The sequence below is a fragment of the Erpetoichthys calabaricus genome, chromosome 7 (genome assembly GCF_900747795.2).
Source record: "Erpetoichthys calabaricus chromosome 7, fErpCal1.3, whole genome shotgun sequence".
NCBI lineage: Eukaryota > Metazoa > Chordata > Cladistia > Polypteriformes > Polypteridae > Erpetoichthys > Erpetoichthys calabaricus.
Window position 1 is genome coordinate 141,110,361 of NC_041400.2, and position 16,076 is coordinate 141,126,436.

The 16,076-nt window shown below is 38.1% G+C and overlaps 1 protein-coding gene across 3 annotated transcripts in view; it reads left to right on the forward strand.

Annotated features, from left to right (window-relative positions):
- The first annotated feature begins 806 nt into the window (after window positions 1-806).
- Window positions 807-16,076, forward strand: part of rgs7bpa (regulator of G protein signaling 7 binding protein a) — a 107,698-nt gene continuing 92,428 nt past the window's right edge. Inside the window, exons 1-2 of one of the 3 annotated variants that reach the window (XM_051929708.1) lie at window positions 807-897; window positions 2,573-2,739. In XM_051929708.1, the coding sequence (XP_051785668.1) occupies window positions 2,669-2,739 (71 nt within the window). In that variant the 5' untranslated portion in view covers window positions 807-897; window positions 2,573-2,668. The other 2 variants (XM_028806004.2, XM_051929707.1) reach the window with 2 other exon arrangements.

Below are 16,076 nucleotides of genomic sequence, written 5' to 3' on the forward strand. Positions count from 1 at the left end.
TTACTTACCCTGTATATGAGTGAGAGACTTGATTTTGAATATTTGCAAACCTTTCTGAAAACATGTTTTCACTTTGCCATTTTGTTCTTGAGTGTAGACTGGTGGGCGAAAATGGCAAATTTATCCATTTAAAATTAAATCTACAACACAGTAAAGTGTGCAGAATGTGAAGGGGTCTGAATACTTTCTGAATCTACTCTACATTGAACAATGAAACAGGTTTCCAAAAGGGATGGATATTATTGCATACTGTATGCACTATATTATATCTATACATATATATCTAGACAGATATAGATAAACATTATTTGCCCTATATATGTGTGCGTGTTTTATATATATAATGGACAACATGGTATATTGCATTAACATAATGTTTATATATTTTTACAAAGTGGATTATGATTAAATGTAACACGTCTGCTGTAGCTCCCTCTCTGTTGTGGTATTACTTTATGGTGTGTGTGCAGTTTTTATTATCATAAGCTAAAGTTAACCAAAGTCTTGTCACTTCATGATGTGTCAATAAAATAATGAAAATGAAACGTATGTGACCAGTCAGTGCTGTCAAGCCATCCCTTCCAGGTGTATTGTCAATTAAAAAAGAATGCTTCCCATCATCAAACAAGTGACAGAATGTTGCAGATATTAATAAGACCTTGTACCTTATTACAGGTTGATCTATGACTATCTCATACCGTGAGTGGCACGCTAGATTTGTAACAATGGAGTCTCTGAAGTAACATAATTGATGCCATTGAACATTTGATTGGGTAAGTGTGTAAGCTCCAGGGGGTCTGGATTGATGGATCACATTAGTATTCCCGTCCTATGAATGTGCTGTGTTGCTAACCACGTCAGTCTGCCAGCTTCCCTGCGTCTCCTGCTTCCACCAAGGTTAGATATATTCTTTATAGAAGACCTTGGGAATAACAACTGGACTATCCGTCGCATCCACTTGCATTGCTTCTTTTTCTTGCTTGGCTTCTTTTCCCTTTTTTCTTTTGATTTCCTCGCCTGACTCCGGCAAATATCCGTACGAAGAAATCCAAAATCGCATCCCCGGAGTCTTTAGATTTCGAACAGCTGCCAGTCCTTCATGGAAACTCTTAACTGCGAGCAGTGGTTACCTCGTAGCGATCCTGACGGCAGTTCTCGAAGGGAAGGTGGGCAATGCGAGGCTTTGCTTTTGCAGGGACCCCACTTCTTCTGAAGTGAAGGTGACTCGCCGAGCCCGAGAAGAAATGCAGACGGGTATCGCGGACGCTCAATCGGCTCTGCTGCGCGCTGAAGGCTGCCTCCGACAAGAGCAGGCGTTTCCACAGTAGACAGTTTGAGGAGCCACTCGTTTGCTGCTTCGAAAGCTGCACTGAATCTCAGATAATACTATCCACACAATAATAAGACCACGCACTCTTCCTGGCAGTGTATGTTTAATTATTGGATGTGTATGCATGAGTTCTGCACCGAATGGGCGCAAAAACCGCCCCAGATCCACAGGATCCATTTTTCACATCGGCAAACCTCCGTACAGGGACCCGGAGCGCAGGGGCAGCTCGGAGAGCGCCCACCGAGCCCAAAGAGCCCTGGAAGACTGCAGGATGGTAGGCGCACCACCTTTTCGATTATTTTAAGCCGTCGTTTTGGTGTCACTCTCCCCCACCTTTTTCAATTCAGATCACGTGCAGTTGCACTATTTTTAAAACTGCAGTAAAAAAAATACACTGATGGGACTGTCTTGGTAGCGTGTGTGTGTATAATATTTAGAAGCGGTGTGCGTGAAATGCATTTTCGCAAGTACTAACGGGATGCTACATGCAGCTGAGGTGTGAACCCCACTATATGCCTGGACCAAAGCCATTATTAGAGTTTATGATGTTTTATTGAACTGCCAGAGGGATTGTCAGACGGCGGCTGCAGCAGCAGCATTTGTGCAGAAGCGTGGATCTGTTTGAACGAGGAGGCGCAGGCACGCTGTACTAATCTTACAGGTCTGCGTGCACGCTGGACTGCACCCGCTCGATTCTCCCCTCGCACCGCCGGTGTGCCATCCTTAATCCCGAAGAGTTCACTTGGAGCCCAATTCATGCGCATTACGGCGCTGCTGTATGTGCCCTGCCTTGGCATTTTCAAAGGGCACTCGCGTTCACCGTTTCTTGGTGGAAGTGTTTAGCGTAATGAAATCATTGCAGCAAGTTGCGGTGTGCCACCGTGTCGGTGGGCTGTGTGGTCATCACAGTGTATTTTCCAACGTTGTCCGACGCCGCGTATCTTTAAAATGAGGATTAATTACACAATTCGTGTTTAATATCGTCTGAAAACTCGTTAGTGCTATTCATCATCCATTCGGTTGTCTCATTGAACAGGCGCTTTTGTTAGGTTTCCTCAACTCACAATAAGAGCCTCCATTTTAACACATTGAAATTGATAATTTCTACATAATCCCGTCCAGGCTGAATGGTTATAACGGCGTATGCGACTGTTAGGCAATGATATGATGTAAAATCTTGTTACTTTGTAAATCATGTATTGTGTGTGCAAGCAAAGTAAAATGACCTTTTTTTTCCTCCAGCTTGTACAGGAGTTCAATACCCTGGTGGCCCAGTATCGTGAGCTGGTTATTTCCATCGGGGATGTATCGGCTGATTGTCCATCTCTCCGGGCTGAAATGCACAAGACGCGAACCAAAGGCTGCGAGATGGCTCGCAACGCACACCAGAATCTTTCGGTGATTTCGGGGTAAGTCTTCTGACGTGAAGCCAATGCAGTCATATTCGCAAATGTGCGCAGTCCCGAAAACTGCAAAGAAGAGCGCCTGCATTTCACGCGCCTGGCTTGCCTGTCTGCTGTGATCAATAGAAGTGCTTCCATCGTTTACTGCTAGCAAACTGTTAACATTGGTTAGCACTGGCTGTTGTATCTACGGCAGATCTCGCTCTCTTTTTTTTAAATAGAAAGGGGCAGAGTGTTTCCCTTCAAAATTAATGCCAGGCGTTTTAAAGTAGTGCTGGATCGCAAGATTAGTGAACAGTGCCTAGAAAAGAGTCTACTCGTTGAAGACCACCATCACCGAAAGCACAGTTTCAATGTCAGCACTAAGCTCTGTAATCAAACTTTTAAATTGTCTGTGCAGATCAGATATAACGCGCTCAATTAAGAATGTCTATCCTTTTTAGTAATAGGAATCTTTTGTTGTTGAACTGTTGAAGGCACTTACTTTTATGTCTGAAAAAGTGTTAACCTGCTTATGATAGCCTAAGTAAATTCTATTTAAATGAAGTTAACATTTGATTTGATATCGTATTAAAAAAGAAGTAGTTACAAAATGCTGGCTGAGAATGGTTGTGTTCATTTTTAGGGTTATCAAACTTTTATTGTTGTTTTCTTATAAAGGTATTTAATAGTGATCATTTGCAGTTTTACCATAAAACAGCTAACCCATTAATAGTTTTGACACTAGTGCATGCAGAACAAATTTTTGCAAAAAAAATCTATCTATCTATCTATCTATCTATCTATCTATCTATCTATCTATCTATCTATCTATCTATCTATCTATCTATCTATCTATCTATCTGTACATATGTACGTGTGAGAGGAAAACTCAGTTCTAATCCATCCATCTCAAAGTGGATTGTTGGCCAGGGTACTGATTTTAAAAAGCTTTCCCAGTTATATTGAATCGCAAAGCTTTATACAATCATTATTTACTAACACATCAAATATTTATTTATCAAACTTTTGGTTTAGTTTTATTTTGATGAAATATGTTAAACATTCATTAAATTACTGGAATTGTTCTTAACCACAGTGTCCTTTACTACTATTTTAAGCTATTGTATCTCAGGTCTACACCCAACATTTTGTAGCTGCTGGATATCACTTTTATGTTTAAGGTCTTCTAACTGTACAAATACACATTCCCTGGAAAAAATATGTTGTACTGTACTTTGTGATAATATTTTAGCTTTTAGAATCAGCATTATATAAAGAAAATGTGTTGAAGAAATTAAAACAGTATCTGATGATGTAGACTTTTTGCATTTCACCTGCCACTCAGATCTAAGAGATGTGCATGCTAATAGTTAGTTATTGTCATTTAGAAATGTTAGACCGTCTCAATGAATAAAAAGATTTCACTAAATGTTTTTAACATTAATTCATTATCTATAAATGTCGCAATGGCAATGAAATCAGGTTTTTGTACATCCTAATGAAATTTACAAACTTTCGAGAATCGATGAATCATGCAGACCATACTGTATGTATGTTGTACCCCATTGCACACAGGGAATGTCTAAAAGAAAAAAGAACATAAAACCCAAACTTAACATGACATCTCAGGGACCTGTCTGGTTTTTGGTCCCCTTGTGAAAACAGATTTACTTCATTTTGCAACTATAGTACATTCAGACTTTGAACAACACCCATACCTCCCAGAGCTTTATTTTACTTCCTTGTATTGTACTGTCCATTTTAAGTGGTATGAAATTGTGTTGGCACATATAGGTGCAGCCACCACCATTTTCCTTTACAAACCTTTGTCACTTTCATACCTTGATCATCCAACTTTTACTTCTGAAAGAAATTAGAAGAAATGATTAGAGAATGAATAAACCTTATACTATGGAGTCATTTTGATGCACAGGCTGATTACGGAAGCAGGAGAACAAGATGCTGATACAGGTTAGGAAACAGCCCAGGAGAAAATGTTCATCCATATCTAAGCATATGCAAATATATGCATACAAATGCACACATCCATCAAGAGTTACTTTTAGTGTTAGTGTTATGTTCTGGTTAATACTAGGGTTAATTCTAGGCTTAATTTTAGTTTTAAGGTTATATTTTGGTTAACACTATGGTGAGTTCTAGGGTTAATTCCAGAGTTAATTCTAGTGTTATGGTCAAGTTGCTGTTAATGATATTTTTAATCCTAGGGTTAATTCTATTGTTAGAGATATCATTCTGGTTTACACATGGATTAAAAACAGACAGTAAATCTGAATGTAAATCATGTTTTATGGCTTGTATAAATGAGGACAATGTGCAAATTTCCCTCAAAAGCCACTGCCGATGGCCAAATGCACTGAGAAGACTAAACTATTCACTGGGTAATAAAAATTTCAGTGTGATTCCTGGACTGTGCATAATTCTTATAAAAGAAAAGGAGAAAGACAAGTGATTAAGCTACAGTATAGATGCTTCAAGTCTGAACTACCTTTGTCTATTCCCCAAACGTTGTTAAGGTCAGTTTTTTTCATTTGTCAAGTTTTTTTTGCTGTAAAGCTTTGCTAGAAAGAAACCACATAATTAAAACATGGAGTGTAAGGATGACATTAAAGACAATACTACAAATCAGGACAGAAAAAAATGGATTAATGATCAAAGATACTTTGGCCACTTATCTTTGTCAGTCATCACTTATTAGGGTTTATTTCTAGCTAGAATTAGGCAGAATGAATTATTTTTTAATAATAAAATATATATCCAGTATGGATGTTCAAATCAGTGTTTGGGTGCACATCGTTGATTGATTCAAGATAACAAATAACTGTGCTGTCGTATTTCATTTCTAGATAGAAGTTTTAAAGAGCCACAACTTCATGCTTGCTCACTGTACATTTTGCCCACTGTCCTATTAAATTCATCTCTAATGCATTTTAGGCGAAGTATTAAGCAAACCCATTGTTTCATTTTATATACATGATTCTGGTAATCATTGTGGGAAGTCAAAGGTTGTCCCAGGCTGATCATTCATTCCCCAACCTGCTTAATCCAATTCAGGGTCTTGAGGTCCAGGGTCTGACAGTGCTGGGCAGAAAGCAGGTAACAGCAATGGATGGGGTGTGAGTCTATTGCAGAGCTCACACACTCACACTGAGACCAGCACAGAGTCATCAGTTAAACAAACCTGCTCATCTTTGAGTAAAGTGGGAGGAAGCCCAAAGCAAACACTGGGAGCACATAGAAAGTCCACTCAGACAATGGGTTTTCAGCACAACTTGCTCGATCCATGAGATAGCAACACTAACAATTACGTGATTATTATTAATTAAATAGGGGAGCACAGTGATTAAATCAGCAAAGGTCTCACCGTAAAATATTTCTTGATATGCGTAGTGTACACAGGGGCAGATTGGCCGTTAGGGTCTGGTCATGGGCCGGCCGTTTCAGTCATTCAGTCAGTCGGTCATTTTCCAACCCGCTATATCCTAACACAGGGTCACGGGGGTCTGCTGGAGACAATCAGAGCGCAACACAGGGCACAAGGCATGAACAAATCCCGGGCAGGGCGCCAGGACACCGCAGAGCACACACACACACCAAGCACACACTAGGGACAATTTAGGATCGCCAATGCACCTAACCTGCATGTCTTTGGACTGTGGGAGGAAACCCATGCAGACACAGGGAGAACATGCAAACTCCACGCAGGGAGGACCCGGGAAGTGAACCCAGGTCTCCTTACTGCGAGGCAGCAGCGCTACCACTGTGCCACCGTGCCGCCTGCCGTTTCATGAAATAAATTTTATGTACTGGTTACTGTTTGACATTAAAATTAATTTTCTAAAGTACTAAACTACTAAACATTATCGATTTATTAGGTCCTATATAATATACTGTATTATGTCATCAAGTTTTTTTAGTTGTCAGTACACAACGTTGCAGTGAAAAATTTGGTCAAAATTGCCTTTTGCCGATTTCTATTTCGATATCGCTACATTTTGGTTAGCAAACATATTATTGCAGTTTATTTGATCTCATATCTAGTATTTAAATTGTTCTGTACTAATAATTAGTTTATGTATTATGCATTTTATTGTTCTCTGGTCGTCAGCATGAGCAATAATTAGTAGTTTTTTTATTAGTATGATGAAATAAAGTTATAAAGCACATGAATTTTATTTCTAAGCATGTTGTCAAATTTTAAGTTGTGTCTAAACAACAGTGTACAGATAAAGTTTGGCAACAGCTTAGATAGAGTTCATATCATAGGCTAATAGCAAGTAGCGAGCTGTGTACTCTTCACAAATTTTAAGAAAATTACAATGAATAATGGGCCGAGTGGGTCGAACTCGTCACCTCACTCGTTGAAGGATGCTCTGGCCAGTTTTGAGACCCAGTCCGCTCCTGAGTGTACATTTTCTGTAGATGTTTGTGGATATCTCCTCTGGAGACTTACGCTTGCGACTGTTGTCTAAAGAGCATACTGTTAGGTTGTTTGAGTGGGTGTGAGTGTACTATGTGGGGTCTACAGGGATGCCACCCAGAGTTAGCTTTGACTGTGAACTAATGCCATCAGAATGGCACTGAGATGACACATACAGTATTGTTATTTAATAAAGTGCCTACTTTCTGTATAGTAGTGGGGCACACTAAATGAATGCCAGAGATAGTTGAAGTTTGGAGGATCAGATCTTTGCTTTATTTTGGCAAGCTTCATTTGACAGAATGATTTAAGTCATTTAAAATGTGATATTTCAAACTATTATTAAAAAAAGAAGACATGAAAGCAAAGCAACACATAAATAAAATATTTTAGTGCCTAATGTTTAATAATAAAAGAGTATACTTGTATAAAAGTTTAGCCTGAGATTGGCTCTGACTCCAAAGCATCTCCAGAGTAAAAATATTTAAGGGATTTACTCCTTAATGATCAAAAGGGATATTAGGAAAGAAATCTGTTAAGTCAAATTTCAGAATGTAATTCTTGTGACTTTGAATTTGTTAAGCAGGTTTGAGAATATCATGTTATGTTAAGATAACAACTATGATAACTAATAATAATTACTATAATAACTTCCACAACACAAGGAAGTGCACACTGCGCACGGAAAGTTACCAGACTGAAATTTGGCCCTGCGTCCTTAGAGCTGTACGATATCTTTGTTAACCCCCTGCTCATTGATCTAAACAACAGACATAAAACTGTAGTGATAATCCCAGTGTCTGTAAGTTATTAAAATGTTTGACAAAAATGTATTGCTAAAGTAAAATTTCTTTTTAAAATGGATGAGAAAAAACCCATGCCCATTAATTAAATATTGCTGTTAAAAATTCAGATTGACGTCAAACCCAGGGCAAAATAAAATACTTAATATAAAAATGTGACAGTTTATCAACTTCTGATATAAAAGGATGCAAGAACGTACCAATTTTCAGAAGCAATGTGTAGCTTTGACCCAAAAACCTTAAGAAGGCATGTAACTGTGACAAAAGAAATGGTAAACACTGCCTGCTTCAGACTCCTGAGCACTGGTATTCAGTTGGAAAAATAAAACGTAATGGAAATACATATTAGTGAGTAATCCAAAAATGTACACCTTTAGTGCTTTTTAAAGATTGTTATTGTAGTGCTGTATCAGATGCATTTGTGGTTAAAATAAGCCAAATAAATTCAGTGCACAAAAGTGTTTGTCATATTCATTTCCTTTTATTGTTCTTTGCTGTTTCCTTTTCTGTTTGAAATTTAAAGTGCATTTTTTCTTATCAGTATATGCATTTTTGTTGCTCTGAGATAATTCAATAATCCATTGGAAAACATCTCTGTTCGTCAAATTTAAAATAAATGTTTCAAAGTTATTTCCCCTAAGCAAAAAGGTGCTTCAGTTGGAAGGATAAATTTTTCAGTGAGTTCATTCCAACCAGGCATCTTCTTATTATTTTGTATGTCACTGCCCAACTTTTAAAATCACTTGCTATATAAGACCTGTGCAAGAGAGAGCAAAGCCTGAAAATAATATGAAGATGAGCATAACTGCACTCTTCAGTCGCTCTCTGCTTATACAGAAACCACTGGAATCACATTCGTTCAAAAATTTTTTTTGCCTATGTGATAAACCCAGGGCGTCAGTGAGCCCCAAACCCTAACACAAACACACTTGCTCAGTTCCAGGTTCAAATAATCAAAGGTTTTTTATTTTTACTCCCTCCAAATGTGACACAAGCAAATACAGGTCTTTCTCACAATATCTCTGTTTTTCTCCCTACTGCTCTACCCTCCTCCACTCAAGCATTGCTCCACTACCTCCCAGCTCCGACTCGCTTGAATAATGGAGTGCAGTCTCTTTTATTACAGACCCGGGAGTACTTCCGGTGCCAGGGCAACTGCCCGATGAAAGTACTTCCAGATCGCATGGAAGTCCATAATAGGGAGCTTGTCTCCCTACAGCACCCTCTCGTGGCACCCAGTGACCTCAGCAGGGCTGTCCTGCCGGACTACATATCCCAGCATGCCCCGCTGGCTTCTTACTGTGCACCGACCTTCAGGGCTGCTGCCATCTAGTATGTTGGGGGAATAAAAACTTCCAGTAACGTCAATTTATAATGCGCTGTCCATCCACCCTTTCCGGTCCTTCCTTCCAGGTCTGCTCCCTCTCCTGCCCATCCAGCCCGTATGGCATCTACACCTGTTTGCTTGTTTGTTCATTCATTTACTGTTCAGATTAAAACTGTGGTTCTCCCAGATGCTGAAGTGAATGCAACAATATAAACAGACTACACCCAATGGGCATTTGTGCCTAGACGTACTTACATGTACGTAGTCATTTTCAGTTGTAAATTCAAAGCGATTTAGATGAAGATCAAGTATTTTAGCATTATTGAAACAATGATTTGCATGTGTTGGTCTATCTGTCAAATAAAGGTGGCACATTAACTGATAAACAAATCATGATATTGGTTAGTTTTTCATGAAGATTCAGACAACATCCCCAGAGTATATCAAAAACGTTTAAGGGATTTACTCCTCAATGATCAAAAGGGATATTAGGAAAGAAATCTCTCAAGTCAAATTTCAGGATATACTGTAATTCGTTAAATACACTCCAGTTCAAAATGTGCTAATTCAACAAACACTAGATTATCAATCTCACATATGTTGCTCAAAAATGTCTAAAATGGATCCACTGAAAGAGCCTACCTTTGAGCAATGTCATCAAGGGCCTGCATCATGAGATCACATTTTAGGAATGGCAACCACTTAAAGCTTTTGGATAAATATTTTTAAATCTTTCTTTGGGTTTAAGATCTCTCCTAATACCTTAACAGCAATATTTGGAGTAATACCAGATTGGATAAAAGTGTGCTGTGAGAAATCAGTTATAATATCCTACATTAAACTACTTGAATGAAGACTGAAGAATCCCAATCCACCTTTCTTAATTCTAGAACTTTTCTGTATCATCTTAAATTGGAAAAACACAAATTTTCTTTATGAGATACTGTTCAGAACTTGGCATTCGTGTTCTTAATCTTATAAGTTTTTTTTGCTGTTTTATCCTACACAAAGAACCATTACAGAACGGGCTCTCTTACTCAGGTGCAGGTTGAATACTGAATTTCATGAGCTCCTTTTGAAGTTGTACTTGCTATGCCATTTCATTAAATTTAGAGTAACACAAATCAACAGAAATAAACAATCTCCTGCCCGTAGTGCCATACTTATTTGCAGTGTGCCCCAATATCATTTGTTCTAAGGCTATAACCGAGCACTACATCAAGTATGTGGTCACCTTGTATGAATTGTCCCCATCTTTTTACATTTGTCACAACATGTACTCAGAACATTTTTGCTGGGATTCTTACCAATAATAAACGCTCATAAAAGCTTTTACTTCAATGCAGGTCTTCAGGGTGCCATTAATGAGAGTGAGGTAGATTGGGTCCATATTATCACATATACAGAGTTCAGTGAAATTCTTACTTGCATATGCTAATCATCATGCAACACGTCACCACTCTCCAACACCATGATCAGTGAGTATTACTACCTTACCTCAAAACCTGAGTGTAGATGTGAGCAAAACTGGTTTAGGATCAGGAAGCAAAGGATTATGGGCCGAGAAAAAATATCTGAATTAGGAGATGTTGAAAGTGTGCACCTCAGGGGTCAGTGATAGGTCTGCTGTTCATTTTAATATACGTAAATGAACTAAATAGCAGTATAAATAACAAACTTGAGTTTGCAGATGATACCAAACCAGGTGGAATGGCAGACAATCAGCAATTATCCAAGTCATTACAGAGGAACACGGGTAAAATACAGGCTTGGTTAGATTTGTTAGATAAAATGTACTGTAAGTAAATGTAAAGTACTACACATAGGAAGTAAAAATGGTAAAATTGAAAACACAATGGGTGGTCTGAAACTTGAAAGTACCCTTATGAGATTAAGAGTTGTAGTGGACTCGTCACTTTCTACTGTGCATGTAGACAGTGTACAGAAGCCATTGAGTAACTTGGTTTATTCCAGAGCCAAGACATATGAGCTAAAATGGAAGACTTAAAAAGCTGAACATTTTCAGTGTGTAAATGGAGATTAAGGGGTGACATGATTGAAGTTCTTGTAATTATGCAGTAAAAAAAAAATGATGGCCAGTAGATTTAGGCTGACTTTCTTCAACAAGAAAATAAGGACATAGGTGGAAACTTACTAAGGTTAAATATCTCACAAATGTTAGAAAGTTTTTGCTTCATATGGGAAACTATATGCACAAAGAATAAATGGCCAAGTAGTGTGGTAGAGAGTAGGACTTTAGGGAACATCCAGCAAAGCTCTGGTGGGCTGCTATCATGGAAATGTTTGTAATGTTCTAACTTCTACCTTGAAACTTCTGTCTTCCTTATCTGAAATAAGTGAAATAACTACCTTACCTCAAAATTAGATATATTGCTATTTTGTCTTATAGGGTCCATTGGTGACCCTGTTTTCCCCCTTATACTGTATATTGCTATATTCTGTAGACCTGAATAAAATGCCTGAAATCCCATACACTTAACCACTCTGCGGTCAGGTACTTTCCTTCTTTATCTATAACCTCAGGAAATTAGATAGCATAAAGGAACAGGCTAGAGTTAAATTATGCATTTAATTATGTATTATTGATAATATGCCCAGAAACATTAAGGAAGCGTGTCACTGAATATTGAAAAACCATACCCTTACAGCCTAAGTAGCAATGCATTTTGCGTCCATAGGCAGCTTTCAGATTATTTTCAGTCTAATTTGCTTTGCTACTACATGCCCTTTGAATGGAGTATTCAAAGAGGCCACATGCCTGTCTCAATATGGCTGCCGAGACAGAGTTGCTGTTATCATGGTCTCTTCAAGGTCAGATGGTAACAGAAGAGGTAAAGGCAAGGTGACCAACTTTATACCAAACTTGTCACAACTCACAAGCCAGTGGGGCATTGTGGTACAGAATGGCCTCTGATTCAAAACCCATCATAACAGCCATACTTCAGACCAATAGAATTAGTTTGTCCTCACAGGTGGCGCAGTGGTAGTGCTGCTGCTTTGCAGTAAGGAGACTGTGGAAGATTGTGGGTTTGCTTCCTGGTTCCTCCCTGTGTGGATAGCACTTTGAGTACTGAGAAAAGCGCTATATAAAGGTAATGAATTATTATTATAGTTTACCTGTCCCTTCCTGGGTCATTTACCAATGAAAGTGGTCAGGTACAGCTCATCGCCCAGTTGCTTTCTATAGGCCGATGATGGTCTTCTTGTGGGTGATGGTTTTTAGATTCATGTAAGTCCAAACAGTCACCCTTACCAATCTAATTTGATACATGCTCCATGCGCCCCCCTGCCATAAATTTCACATTCTTAGTCAGTAATACAGTCTTGGGGGGTCTTGGGTTTAGGTAAATACCAAAGCACTGCTGTTCTTATCAATAAAATAAAACATGCCCCCTAAAATATTGATATTATATTTGGTTTGCCTAGCTTACAAAATAATTATCAACTTACAGTATATGCTCTACTTCAAATGCCATGTCTTTAAAAAACTCTATAAAGTCAAAGTGAAAGCTGACTAGTATAAATCCATCTATCCACCCATTTTTAACCTTCATGACTATCTGAGGATGGGAAGGAACTGGTGCCTGTCCCTCAATGCTGTGAGCAAAATGGAAGAAACCCTTGAAGGAGAGAAGTCTGTTTACTCCCTTTGCTATGAGATCTCAAAACTGATTCTGTCAAGGATTGAAAGTTCATGTATAGTATACAATATACGAACAAGAAAAGCCCGACATAGGTAGGATATATGAATAGAACTCCAATTGCTAGGATAGGTTGCAGAACAGTTGATAAGTACAAATGTTATAGATTTACAAAAATGCTACATTTTAAATGTTTACTTTCCATTTTTACTGATGCAAAATGTCTGAAGAATTAAAGATACAAATAACTGTTTTGGATACTTCCTGTTCAGTTTATTGCCATTGTCTTAGTTATTTCAATATTATTTATTATTAACTTTATGTTGGTAATGTCATCATTTTGTGTTTAATGCTGGTTTCTGTGCTACTTTTATAGAGGCAGCTGGACATCATCATTTAGCCATTGTATAAGATTCATTGAGAACTTGTCCAAGTTTTGGTTTAAAGACAAAGAAAAAACTAATTTAGGATAACAAAGGAAAGTATATGTTACCCAGTGTTTGGAACTTTCCTTTGCAATTCTGAAGATGAAATTTGACTTCCATTTGCCCTTTTTGGTTTGTTAGTGTTTCTTTTGGTATTTTGACCCCAGTAATGACTATTCTTTTGATCCTAACATGAATGTGTTAAATCCACATTGATAGGACCCGGGTTTAAGTGCTGTAAGAGGAACAAGTGTGCCTACTGTGTGCGTACTGTACATTCTGTAATCAAAGTAGCATTTTCAGTGTCCATTTTAAATGAGAATAACATTTTGAATGCTTACTGCTTTTTTGAGACCCGTTAGCTCTTCTTATGAAATGTTTGTCATGACCAGAGTCGTGATAGTCACCAAATGTAACAACCATACACCCCCCAGCTAGCTCAACTGCAGAGGCTTTCTGTCCATTTCTGACCTTTGTGCTTAATTCTAAATAATTGTGTGTGTGTGTGTGTGTCTTTGTGTGTGTTCTTGTGCCTAGTGGTCTCGACAGATCACTAATTGATGTGTGGAGTGACCAAATGGATATGTGGAAAGATGGATGAGGTCGACTATTCTCCAGCTACATAACCTGTGTAATAACTGAGACCCCTTGGCTTTTTGCTTTTCCAAACACTCAGTGTGCCAAATATTGCTTCAGTTTAGCACTGTCAATTTTCTGGAACTTGTTCCTCTAAATATTTGGCACTACTTTCCAGGCTGAAAATGATTATTGCATTTTGATTGTGATGGCAGGTAGTTTTGAAATTAAAACTTTGGAGTGTACCTTGTAGATGTTAGTTCAGTCACCAGCCTTGAAGTATTGTGTAGCCCGTGTCACGCATGTCCATCTGAGAGTAACCATTCAGGTATGGTATGTAATACCAGCTTGGGGTGAGAGGGGGAGATGTTATCTTCCTTTGCCACCATAACCCTTTGACTCCGCCCCTTCAGGTCCCATGACTTTAAAAGCCCAGCTGCCCATGAAGAAGGCATCACTAATTGACTGGAGAGCAGAGGGAGTGGAGCTCCTGCAAACCCAGAAAAAGCATCCAAAAGAAGCCTTTATAAGCAGTGACCTTATTTGTTAGAACGCCAGAGGGCGACATTTTAGTTTATAATCGCGCCCCAACATTTTTCTTGTCTCTTGACCCGTCATTCCCTTAGAGTATCACACCCTGCACAAGTCATATAACCGGCCATTATTTTGTGTTGAATTTGTAATTCACTTAGGGTTGGAGTTTGCAGTAAAAAGGTGCATTTTTAATATTTTAAATTTAAAATGTCATATTCAGTTTTTATATTTATTATATTGGCAATATTAAAAAATCTCTGAGAGTATTTTATTATAAGGCTTATTATCACATTTTGAGAACCTACATAAGAAACTTGAATTTGTTTTATTAAAAAATTAGTAGAAATGTACAATATAAAGAGTAGCTTTGTGTGGTAATCTGCTGCTTTTCCAGCTGCTTGCTTTAAACCTTGTACTGGTGGAGCATTCACATTCTCCTCATGTCCGCATACTGTATGTTTCTTTGTGTATTCTGCTTTTTTCTCACATCTCAAAGATGTGCAAGTTAGATGAACTGGTGTGTCTGCAATAACCTTAGCGAGAATTCTTGATGTGCCCTATGAGATTTCTGGCTCCCAGCTGCCTTCTGTTCAGGAGATATACAACCATGACTGCTTTTGAAAGGCAAAACGTATTATTAAAGACCTCAGCTTCCTGCACAGTTGCTTTCCTCACTGTTCTTTTCTGGTAAGAGCCATTGATGCTCGCACCAGTAGATTTGGGGGTTGCTTCTATCCAAAGATTGTAAGGTTACTGAATAGCCAATCATAATTGCAAATATGTATTTTAAAAAATACTGTATAGACATGTCTTCTTGTTGGTATTGTTTTGATGTAAACTGTTCTGAGGAGACATGCAAGTAAGAAGTTCATTGAATGTTATAATAGGCTCTAATCCCTCACAATCCCATATTGGCAAGTTCAGATAATAATGGATGTGATTTGATTTACATTTTACCAAAAATAACAGTTTGATGTATTTAAAAGTAAAACATTTTTCTTGATTTTTTAATTTAAAGAACATAGCCTTCTGGTGTATTGGAAAAATCGGGCTTAATCAATTGTGAAGTTTTAAATAAATATGTACACAATTAGGTGTGTGTGTGGTAAGATAAAAAATAAACACACACAATTGTAAAAAATAATTTTTTATTTCAGGCCAGAGTAGTTAAAGGGGCTTGTTCTTTGGCAGTGTGGCCTTGGGGCTGAAGAAATGGACTGAAAACTACAAGGTCACTGGTTGAGGGTCTTTTCACTTAGTTTCTGACCCTGTGCAAACCATTTAACCTGCCTGTGTTCCAACTCTATAAAATAAGAGTACACTATTGTGGATTATCGCTGCAATTTTAAAACAATTTCAGATGGTGTTTCCTGTGGAAACATTATGTATAAAATAATGTGTGTTTCAGAAGACTGGATGTGGTTATTCTGAATGTGCGTAAGTGATCTAACTGTGGTTAAATCTGAATATTTGTAAATTGTTCTAGCAACTTGTTTTTTTCGAACTGTGTGTGTCACAGAAGTAGACTTGCATGATCTGTTGCCTTGCAGCAGTTAACTGGTCTGTAATATCAGAGCAAGCTGTGGTAGATATATC